At 36.0% G+C, this 12,744-nt stretch overlaps 1 protein-coding gene across 1 annotated transcript in view; it reads right to left on the reverse strand.

The window, feature by feature from the left end:
* Positions 1-905: 905 nt before the first annotated feature.
* LOC121381143 (tetratricopeptide repeat protein 37-like) overlaps positions 906-12,744 on the reverse strand; it is a 63,548-nt gene continuing 51,709 nt past the window's right edge. The window contains exons 37-44 of the mRNA XM_041510301.1: positions 11,014-11,142; positions 9,099-9,196; positions 7,783-7,911; positions 6,983-7,071; positions 6,049-6,112; positions 3,942-4,072; positions 2,506-2,641; positions 906-1,755 (exon numbers count right to left, since the gene is read on the reverse strand). Of these exons, the coding sequence (XP_041366235.1) occupies positions 1,678-1,755; positions 2,506-2,641; positions 3,942-4,072; positions 6,049-6,112; positions 6,983-7,071; positions 7,783-7,911; positions 9,099-9,196; positions 11,014-11,142 (854 nt within the window). The 3' untranslated portion in view covers positions 906-1,677. The remainder of the gene's footprint in view (positions 1,756-2,505; positions 2,642-3,941; positions 4,073-6,048; positions 6,113-6,982; positions 7,072-7,782; positions 7,912-9,098; positions 9,197-11,013; positions 11,143-12,744) is intronic.

Consider the following 12,744-nt stretch of genomic DNA (forward strand, 5'->3'; position numbering starts at 1 on the left):
TTTTTGGTCTATCTCGATCCTTTTTGGTCTATCTCGAGTTAACTTTCATTGTAACATGTTTTGTAACATGTTTATGACTATCCGATCCTTTTTGGTCTATCTCGAGTTAACTTTCATTGTAACATGTTTTGTAACATGTTTATGACTATCTGATCCTTTTTGATGAACAAAATTACAGTGTCTGTATAAACAGTGTTAGTCATAGTCCTAATGTGTGTATACCACCAAATCCATCCTACAGATAACAATAGAAACATATGTGACTAAAACACCTACCTGCAACATATCAACTGACATATACACCACAGATATAAATACTACCACCTCTCACCCTTAAAGTGAATCAGAAAAAAATAGGGGTGAAGCTGCTCATTTCAGAGGTAATTGGTAGCACTGGACTACCCTAGTTCTGCACAAATTTTAGTACTTTTTTTTTTACAGGTACCCCATACATATTTCAAGCACAAGACTACTTGACAATGGTACTGGATGAAATAAAATTGCATACATTTTTTGGCCCAGATGAAACTAATTTTGTTTACAACCAACACAATCACATTTATCACCAATCACAGGACTTGTTATATTAACTGTTCTATCAAATGTTCGTGGCACCTCGAACTATGACCCAGCCAGAAGTTATTTAGTTTAGTACTACTTAATATTTTGTAGTAGCCCAAACCGGATTTGACCTGTCAATAGTGTCATAAGTACGAAACATATATATATTATGAAGTAAAAAGAAAATTGATGGCTACAGACTTTAGCACATAATTGAAAACATATTGAAATTCTAAACAAGAAAATATATTTAAAGTGACATACCCTAGTTTTTAAACACTAAAGCATAGTTTTTACTATTACAGCCGTTTTTGATAACTGAAATCATACTTTACTTAGATTTTATTGTTTAGATTATCTAAACAGATTCTGAAGTGTTTTTGGTCATCCTGGTGTTTTTAATATCACAAAATGCATTTCTCATATTTTTAAAACGCAAGTGTGTCTGAGAAGTAACAGTTATGGAGTTAAGTTTTAGTCTAGTTTTAGAGAGTATTTTACCATTTCAAAGTCACAGGTTCATGTTTCTCTCATTTGTAACTTTATCCAAATGTGTTACAGATTTGTAGATTAACTAAACTTAGTGTTAATTATCACAGGTTGAAACTAGGGTATGTGTAGTTTTAGTCGAAAAAAAAAGGCTCTGTTAGACAAAAAAACACCTTACTTAGAATAAGACCGTTTAAAAAAAGTTTTGTTGAAAAATATTTATGAACCGTTTCCCTAATCATGATCAGGTTACGAGTGATTGATTTGTAACTCTGATCCATTGTTATTTATTTTCAAAACAAATAAACTAATAAAATTGTTCTTCCCACACTTAAAAGGAATAACCCTCAGTTATTTTTCACCAATAACAACTACGGTAATAGCTTCTTTCAGCTATGTCATATATTCAAATTTTGAATTTCATCAATCTTGATTAACTTTTTCAAACATCCACCAACTATTCTACAATAATTTGAAGTGAAATTTGTTCAAATGAGGAGCACGGTGGTTCGCACCCCTCAGACTAATTGACAGGGGTGCAGAGGCATTGTCGAACTTGGCCCCTGAGTGACAAAAGTCTCCAATATAAAGTAAATTAGTTTGTGGAGCGTTCACTGTCTTCAGGTTTTATTGTAGATGTTGTAGTTCCTTGTACAATTGTAGAGTTTTTAGGTCATCACACTCAGAGGCATCTAACAACAATTTCTGTAAAAACAAAAGAATTTTTTTAAAAAGAAAACTCATAGAATAACTGTAAAACTTAGTATTCAAGTTATTATTATAATTACAATTAGTTTGGTTATCACAAAGCAATCTTTAACATATGTGAGATTTTCATTGAAATATATCTGATTAGCAGCTCCACAGTGATCACCCAGATCCAAAGCCAAACTAGCCAATGAAATAAGCACTACAGCAACTGATTTATCTGTGATGTATAAGTCAACCTTGCAAATGCCGTCAGAAGTAGGGGAGGAGAGGCAGCCCAACTTCCGACTCTAAAGATTATGCATCTCATCCCCCTCCCCCAATTGATGAAAGGCAAATTAATGTACAACTACTCCACCCCAACAAGTTGCTGACATTTTTTCTGATACCTAATATAAAATTGAGTTCCAGTTGAAAAAGACATTTAATTTACTTCTACATCTGATTTTTAAGGATATGTAGAAAAAAGAATACTACACTTGTGTGTATTAGATACCATTTATGTTACAAGACATTGCTTAAAAATATCTCCCAATAGCTATTGCTCATTAGATACGTTTCGAAATAACTTTTTGTAACTCTTGTATGGCATTTCTCTTTTTCTCCTTCTCGTCTATGATTTGGAAGTAATTTCTTTTGTTTCAATTTTTATTCAAACCATCATGTTCTTAGGCTGTGACAAAAAGTTGAGTGAAATGCACATAGGTTTGAGGTCAGGTTAAGGTATGAAAGAATAACTGGACTTACTTGGAGAAGACTTGAATCCTTTCCCGACTGGTAGAGAATCTTAACAAGCTGACCTCTGGCAATCTGTCTACCAAGCTGTAGACTGTCATGAATGTTTGCTGCATCATAACTCTGCTGGAAATATCTCTTGGCTAGTCTACAATTAAAGAAAAAAGGAAAACGATAATGCACCACTGTCGATGATGATGGTGATAATTACGAATGCTTTGTGTATGTGCTTGTATCCAGCTACAATTCAAGCACACAATCCAGGCCAAAGTATGATGAAGATGATGATGGTGAAAAGTTTCACTTTGTAGCCATCAATTTTAATAGTCATCTAGTCTTCTGTGATGACCAAATATTTAGTCGGGCAACCTGGCTTGACGACTTTAGTTGCTTTTTTGGACAGTTGATACATCACAGACACTGAAGATTGTTACACAATGCAGTGCAGCTTCCACATTATAATACTGTATAAATATATACTGATAGAGAAAAAAAAGGGATCACGTAAGTAATAACAGCAAGTTGTGACTGCAACTAAAACCTTCGTCCATAGGGTCAGGAATTTAATAATATTACTGATATTCAGTCCAAGATTACTGACATTCAGTCCTAGATTACTGGTATGCAGTCTCACATTACTGACATTCAGTCTCACATTACTGACATTCAGTCTCACATTACTGACATTCAGTCCCAGATTACTGATATTCAGTATCACATTACTGACATTCAGTCTCACATTACTGACATTCAGTCTCACATTACTGACATTCAGTTTCACATTACTGACATTCAGTTACACATTATTGACATTCAGTCTCACATTACTGACATTCAGTCCCACACTACTGACATTCAGTTTCACATTACTGACATTCAGTCCCACATTACTGACATTCAGTCTCACACTACTGACAATCAGTCACACATTACTGACATTCAGTCCCACACTACTGACATTCAGTTTCACATTACTGACATTCAGTCCCACATTACTGACATTCAGTCTCACACTACTGACATTCAGTCTCACATTACTGACATTCAGTCTCACATTACATCTCTGCATGTTATACAGACATTATACTACTCAAGTAAAAAGTAACATATGATCTATAATACCAAGTGTTCTTTTACTTCAATGTATTAGTATATAATTATAGTGTATTTCAAAGTCCCATCTAAACTACATTATATGCTGTTACATGAGAAATATCCCATTGGGTATATATAACAAAACAGCATACTAAATGTATGAAACTGAACTACTGAAAAACAGACTATTTTGGTATTTAAGCTTTCATATTATAGATCTACATGTATGTCTGTTTTTTGGTTTTCTTTTGAAAAACCAATTTTGGGCATCCTAATTTTTAGACAGGCAATGTGAGCTACTTGTTACCCTTTGGAACACCTCCAAAAATCTTTCAAATTGAGTCCATATTTACCTGACGTTGTCATTCAGTGCCAGCACAGCGAGCATCAACAGAGTGGCCGACGACTCGCGGTTTATCTTCAACACTTCTGTCATTGCCTCGTCAAAAAAACTCCTCATGTCATCCACCTTGCCTTGTCCAGTCTGGTTAAAAAAAACAGAAGAAAAATTATTCCAAATCACAAATCATGGATTCATCAGCCCTGTAAAGCAACCATTCTAAGAGAAGGGACTCTGAAATGAAACCAATGCTGCCTTGCAGGATGGCTCTAAGGGCCAAAGGCTAAGAGAGAGATAACCCTACAAAAATCACAGCTGTAGTTGGAAAGCCCTAGCTGAAGTGGCACGAAATAGAAATAGGGGGTTACGCAACAACCTTCAAATGATGAAAGGAACGAGAAGAAGACAAATCATGATTTGTACTACCAGAATTGACTATAATAAAAAATGTTTTTAAATCTGAAGATTGTTTAGCCATCCCATTAGCTGTTGGGATGTTTGGACTAATCTACTATCTTCATGGGAAAATACCATTAGTTTGAGGGCAGGTTAAGTTGAAATGAAAGACAATTTGTACTATACTGACTGCTAACAATCAGAATTTAAAGAAAAACAAACTGGCAATGTCTAACGGTCATGGTTTTTCAAAAATATATAGTTTTAATGCTTAAAGAAAATTCCGAAAAATCAGGGAGGGGGAGGAATTTTATTTAATTGTAGCTTTGCATCCCTCCTGTTACTATTTACCATAGTTTGACACCCAATAGCCGATGTATTTTTCGTGCTGGTGTGTTGTTAAACATTCATTCTATATTCTATTCCCTCCTGTTACTATTTACCATAGTTTGACACCCAACAGCCGATGTATTTTTCATGCTGGGATGTCGTTAAACATTCATTCTATTCACTCCTGTTACTATTTACCATAGTTTGACACCCAACAGCCGATGTGTTTTTCATGCTGGGATGTCGTTAAACATTCATTCTATTCACTCCTGTTACTATTTATCATAGTTTGACACCCAACAGCCGATGTATTTTTCATGCTGGGATGTCGTTAAACATTCATTCTATTCACTCCTGTTACCATTTACATGTTTAATTGTATTAAAAATAAAAAGAGCAGACAACTTTCTACATCACAAAGAGGGGAAATAACTGTTTTGGATTGTCAGCCCTTGATATGATAAAAATGTACTAATGAATTTGGTCAGAAAGAAAGAAAGAAATGTTTGATTCAATGTTGCACTCAACACATTTTATTTATGATTATATGGCATCAGATATATGGTTAAGAACCACACAGATATTGAGAGAGGAAACCCACTATCGCCACTTCATGGGCTACTCATTTCGATTAGCAGCAAGGGATCTTTTATATGCACCATCCCACAGACAGGGTAGTACATACCACAGCCTTTGATATACCAGTCGTGGTGCACTGGCTGGAATGACAAATAGCCCAATGGGCCCACCGATGGGGATCGATCCCAGACCGACCGTGCATCGAGCGAGCACTTTACCACTGGGCTACGTCCCGCCCCGAATTTAGTCAGAAGGTCTGTATCCAAATGAAAGTTTCCATAAACCAAACAGCCAAAGGGTATGTGATTTTTTAAATAGCATTTTTGCAAATTAATCATAAAATACCTTTGCCAAATTTAACTTTAATTCACATTTCGCAAGTTGGCAAATGGCAGCTTAAACCCTAAGGAGGGTCCTTCTTTAAAATAAATGAATGCGTCAAATATGTATGGCCGATGGGGGCACGGCACAAGACTACTTCATCCTTCCTGCACCACCTGTAGGATGACTGTCACTCTCCCAGGAATGGCTTGAAAGGATGAAGCTTGTTCGCAACCGCACCATTCCAATCGTCTTGCCAAGTCGAAAAGACATATTGGTTAATATGAAGATTAAAATCACTGTACGGGACACCAACATGGGAAAGTTCAAAGCAGACTTGGCAGCAACATCTGCCTTTTGGTTACCCTCAATGCCAACATGGCTTGGTACCCAACAAAATATAACATCTTTCTGGGCAATTAATAAAATCCATAAATGTAACATATTTTGTAGAAATGTCATATAAATCGTTTCTAAATTGGTCTTAAAATTACCATGATCTGTTGAAAAGGCAAGGAGGCAAGCTTCAGCAATGACATCATCTGAACTTGCTTTTTGCTGAAAGAGGAAAGCAATATTACAGTATTTTGAAAATGTTTTAAAATCTAACTTGGATGAAACAGAAATACCTTAAGTTTTGAAATCAATAATATTCCTTACAACAATATATAAACAATAATTCTTTGTTTGTTTTCCTAGGGTGACACTGGCCTCTTTTTATGTGTCTTGGATGATCTGTCTATCTGTTTTATCTAATATCATCCATTTGATTTGTCTCCCGAGTGTATTATGACCCCACATGGGGGATGATTACCCGGCATACAGTGCAGGTTCTGTGTACAGTACTCTGGGCTCGGGTGATACCAAGATAGCTCAACTGACCACAAGCGTGGAGCACGGACCTGTCAGGTAGTCCCATACCGAAATGGAAATACTGCAGCTTCACTATTCATCTCATTATTCATGTTTGTAATGTCCAAAAACAAAAAAACGTCTTGTTTCTGTGTAAAATTTTGTGGCATTTAAAAAAAAGTCATTTATCCATCCATCCACTTGTTAATCCATCCATCGAAAACCCATCCATCAATCCATCAATGCACCCACTAACCCACCTATACATGTACATCCATCCATCCATCCAACTACCCACCCATCCATCTACCCACCCATCCATCCATCCACCCAAAACCCATCCATCCACCCACACACCCACCAATCCATCCATCCAAAACCCATCCATTCACACACCCGCCTACCCATCCATCCATCCATCCATCCATCCATGCAAACCCACCCATTCATCCATCTATGAAAACTCATCCACCCATCCATCCATCCACTCACCCATCCACCCAATAACCCACCCACCCACCGACCCACCCATCCATCCAACCATCCATCCACCTGCCTGTCTGTCGACTGTCCTACCTGTGAGATCTGGCTGACTGCAGACACAATCTGATGACCGAGTCGGCTTCTACGATCATCTTTCTACTTACATACATCTGAGTCAGAACCTGGAACAAATCACAGAAACACTCGTACAGGTATTATAAACAATTACAGGATAATAAACAAGTTACCATGGTAATGATTATTATCACGTTGACGTCTCAATGTACAAGTATTATAAACATATAAATGTACGTACAGGATAATAAATGAATTCCCATTGTTACATGTTTACATCCCAAAGTATAATTATTATAAACAACATACATACAGGATAATAGATAAATTACCATTGTTAACATGTATACATCTCAACATAAGCGTACGAGACGGGGGGGAGCAAAACCTCAAATTTGGGCAAAAACTATACAGATATTCGGGCAAAATGTGCTAACCTGAGACCTTTTTACCACGTGTTTCCATCATTCTACCCTCAAAATTAGTTGTAATCCATGTAAAAATGCATTCTGCTTCGCTTACAACCGTTTATAGCTGTTTGGTAGTAATGCTAATATGAATAAATGTTGTTATTCAGATTTGGGCATTTTCGTATAATTCGGGCAAAATCCAGCCTGCTCTCTTACAAAAATGGAAGTCCGTACGCCTATGCATCCCAAAGTATAAGTATTACAACCAACATAAATACAGGATAATAAAGTTACCACTGATATCACTTTCATGTCACAAGAGAACAATTAAAGTAACACACTATTTGTACATGACAATTAATTCAACTTTAAATACAGGATTATAAGACAAGAGGTTAAAACTCGCACCTGCCACAAATATAAGTCAGTTTTCTGCTCTTCAACTTGACTATGGACAGCACTGAGGTCACCAGTGATTACTGCCGACATAACAGCAACAAACCATCTCGTAGACATATCGTCAATGTTCCCTTCGAGCTGTGAAGAGAAGACAGACATTGATTATCAAGACACAGCTTTTTGATAACATAATAGTTCAATGGTAGAGCTAGGTGGAATGTAGCCTAGTGGTAAAGCACCCACCTGATGTGCAGTTGGTCTAAAGTTTGTTTTGTTTAACAACACCACTAGATTACATTCATTTATTAATCATTTGCTATTGAATGTCAAACATTTGGTAATTCTGACATGTAGTCATTAGAGGAAACCTGCTACAATTTCCCACACAGACAGTTACGGTCGGTCTAGGATTGATGTTTGTCAGTCCATTGGTCTATTTTTCATTCCAGCCAGTGCTCCACAACTGGGGTATCAAAGGCCATGGTATGTGTTATCCTGTCTGAAGGATAGTACATGGAAAAGATCCTTAGATACTAATGGAAAAATGTTGCAGGTTTCATCTCTAACACTATATATCAGAATTACCAAATGTTTGACATCCAATATGATGTCATGATTAATTAATCAATGTGCTTTGATGATGTCATTAAACAAAACAAAACAGTTTACTATACTTTTACTTTACTGTTAGGATCAATCTCCCTTGATAAATTCAGTTAGGTTTTTTTATTGTATCATAAGTGTCTCATTGGTCTCAAAAGATAAGATATGCATTGTTCTATTTATAAGAAGCATACATACATGTAGAGGCTATTTGATGGGGTGTTTCTTTCTTTCGAATACAATTTTTGTGTCAACGAGTGATGTGTGAAAACCATATTTTCACGAATTGCAAATAGGGGAATATGCAATTAGTGCAAAGTGTATTTGGCCACTGTATAAAAATATCTTACACACCTACTGGAAAAAACATTGTGATATTTTTGGTATCACACACCTATATCATACATATTGGAATTTGATTTATGCACATCTGATTGTCTGCTCCAGAGTATTGACCCAGATACTAAAGCCATAGTGACCAATGAAATTAGCACTAGTGAAATTGATTGTTCTATGACCATGCAAATGTGATATAAATAAACTGTAGCTGCAAAAAAAAGAATGCTACTTATATTCACTGGTCACAACTAATCTTACATCTCATTTAAAAATGTATACAAAACTAGATATGTTTTAAATGAACCAGTTTTAAGATAAATGGTATGTAACAGCCAGATAAATGGTATGTAACAGCCACTCATATAGTATCGTCTGTATCTCACCTGTTGTAAAGTGTGTTTAGCCTCGGACAAATCTTCTCTTAGAATCAAGCCGATCACCTTCAGTTTGAGACACCACACCTTTATCTGGCAACTGCAACCTGCATGGAATATAGTAAATAGTAGTTAACAGTGTCAATAAAACATCACATGTCAAATACTGATATTTTTACAATGTGTGGCATGCATGTTTAAATTACAAAAAGAATAATAATAATAACCACAGTTGGTGATGAGATTTTCCTGTTTAAGTATATTTCAATTACTTCATAATTATTCCAGAAACTAAATTTGCAAATGGTATTACTCCAGATTATATGATGTTATTAGCTCAAAACAGTTATATATTTTTGGTTGCTGGTCAGTTCATACAATGGTCATTTCGTACCAGTCATTTCATATCATAGCATAGAAATTTCGTACCATTGTAAAAAGTAATTTCATTCCATAGTCATTTCATACCATTGCAAAAAGTCATTTTGTACCATCATATAAAGTCATTTCATACCATAATATAAAAATTAATACGTCAGATGTGATATCACAGGAGTAGTTTAATTTACAAAATAATGTTACCATAAAAACCTCCACATGATGCGAACACCACCATCTACAACTGATTTTTCTTCTCCATTTATTAAGTTTACCAACCATTTAATGTTGTCATGGTTTGTAATTACTATAATATCAAGTTACATAATACTACAGTCATTCCGTACCAAATTGTACTTCTTGCTATGGTTGTATTTGTTTATTTTTATATGGGCTTTTATTATTATTATTTTTTTCTTCTTTTTTTTTGGCTTTCTGGTTTGTTTTTAAAGATCCAACTAAATAATATCTGTACATTTCATACCATAGTCAACCTAGAACTGAAATTTTTTTCAAATTAATAGTAGTATGTTTATCTATAAAATGTTGTACAGAGGTGGGTTTTTTTTTTTGGGGGGGGGGGGGGGGTGTTCATAAATTCCTCCAAAAAATAGCCTTCCAACCATAAATTATAACAATTTGTAGATTGTCCCAAAGTAAAAAGGTACAATGTGTGATAACTATAAAATGAAATGAGTATGGTATGAAATGACTTTCACAATGGTACAAAATGACTTTTCACAATGGTACAAAATGACTGTAGTACAAAATGACTGTGGTACGAAATGACTGTGGTATGAAATGACCAGGCAGTATGGTACGAAATGACTATGGTATGAAATGACCAGGCAGTATGGTACAAAATGACTGTGGTATGAAATGACCAGGCAGTATGGTACAAAATGACTGTGGTATGAAATAACCAGGCAGTATGGTACAAAATGACTGTGGTACGAAATAACCAGGCAGTATGGTACAAAATGACTGTGGTATGAAATGACCAGGCAGTATGGTACAAAATGACTGTGGTATGAAATGACCAGGCAGTATGGTACAAAATTACTGTGGTACGAAATGACCAGGCAGTATGGTACAAAATGGATCGTATGAAGTGATTATGGTACCAAATGACTATGATTCGTTATTTTTCATTAATATGATCAAGGATGAGCATGAAATCGGGATTTCGATTTGTGATCAGAAAGAAAGACATTTGTTGATTTAAATAATTGAATATTTAATTACAAGTGTGAATCCAGCAGAAAGGTGCTGGGAGTGACAACCCCCTCACCCCCCCTGTCTTTATATAATGCAAGTTAGTGTATTTTGGATTATGGTATATGCCAATTTTTGACAATACTCCATCTAATTCTGACTTACATGTATTGTAAATTTTTGTAAATTGTAACTCAACATTCAGTTTTTACAAACACCAAGTAAAACAATTTATATTGATACATTATTTGCATAACAATATATTTTTATCATCATACACATCTACACTTTGATATTTCTTTAAATATACAAACGGTAATAAAAATACAACCTGCACCGAGCACTCTGTCAATATAATGATCTTGCATCTGGAAGAGTTGTGTCCCTTTGCCAGAACTCATTTGTATTACAGCTTCAGCATGGATGGCAGCCACCACTGTACACAGGTTTGGAATACTGTCTGAATAAAAGTAGATATAGAGGTTATTACCAGAGTGTTTTTCGGTATCATCAATATCATATATTAGGAATAAAAATTGTATTATGCGAGCCTCTGGCGAGTGGTTTATTCGTAATATATGATATTAACGATACCGAAACACATCAGGGTAATAATCACTTTATCATATAATCTTAAGCTGAATACAACATGTTTTTGTAAACTGTATACACAACTTTAATTCCAGTCAGCCATTAACGGGTAATACCTGATATTCAAATGACGTAAGAATATGACGCAGTGTCTTTTTGAATGGAAATGACGTCATGTTGGATATCCTTACATAAAAATAAACTATTGCTCAACATTTTTTGTTTTCTGAATGCTTGACAGCTTTCAGTGTAAAGTTGCTATTGAAATTTTTTTGTTTGATGACTATGAATGCATACATGTACATCAATTATGGAGTGTCATCATAGTACGTTTGTTTAAATGTCAATAAACCTCGTGCCGTGACCTTGATTAATTTGCATCTAATTTGCAAAATTATCAAATTCTGAAAGTGTGTAATCTAAAACATATCCCATGGTTTGATTACACTGGATATGCTATCTAATATATGATAAAAAAAAGTTATAATATTTCTGTGTTAAGCCATAACCACAGTTTTTTAATCTATATACAACATACTGCAAACTAAAATAGGATAATGTACATGTATTGTAATAGACACGACTGCAAATATACATGCATGTGTATGATAATCATAGAGCTTGGTGCATATACAGACATTTCCTTTCGGTTTCCACGCTAATGCTGATGCATAGCTTCTGTACTCTGACTTCAGTGGACATGGTTTGAGTTTGGAGTTTTCCTTCTCCTAGGAGAGTTTCCTTACTAGGATTCTGAGCCCCTCCAGCCCGGTTTTGATTTTAGAGTTTGATTCTCCTAGACAGATGTTTTTCTTGACTCACGTCCTCTGTCCGGTCCATATTAGTCTAGTCTCTACCCTTTGACCAGTCCAGCTTAGGTGACCCTACCAGGAGCTGATGCTCCAGCTGGCATAGTCCTCTGAGTCATTGAGACATGCAAGCTACCTCACCACATCAAGGAATGGACCATGAGATAGACATGTATGTATATGAACACCACTTTTCTTTTGTTACGGTACATTCACCAGCCACAGTGGTGTTGTGGTTATGCAACTGTTGGTACCAGGTTCGTGCCTCAGTACCGGTTCCCACATAGAAAGATTTTTAGCAGCTCAGTTCCCGATTGAATCCAGGGGAGATCTAGGGGAGTAGTTTATCACCCTCCTGACTGAATCCAAAGGAGATCTAGGGAAGTGGTTTATCACCCTCCCGACTGAATCCAGGGGAGATCTAGGGGGATGGTTTATCACCCTGCAGACTGAATCCAGGCGAGATCTAGGGGGATGGTTTATCACCCTGCAGACAGAATCCAGGCGAGATCTAGGGGAGTGGTTTATCACCCTCCCGACTGAATCCAGGAGAGATCTAGGGAAGTGGTTTATCACCCTCCTGACTGAATCCAGGGGAGATCTAGGGAAGTGGTTTATCACCCTCCTGACTGAATCCAGGGGAGATATATGGGAGTGGTTTA

This window comes from Gigantopelta aegis, chromosome 2, assembly GCF_016097555.1.
Source record: "Gigantopelta aegis isolate Gae_Host chromosome 2, Gae_host_genome, whole genome shotgun sequence".
NCBI lineage: Eukaryota > Metazoa > Mollusca > Gastropoda > Neomphalida > Peltospiridae > Gigantopelta > Gigantopelta aegis.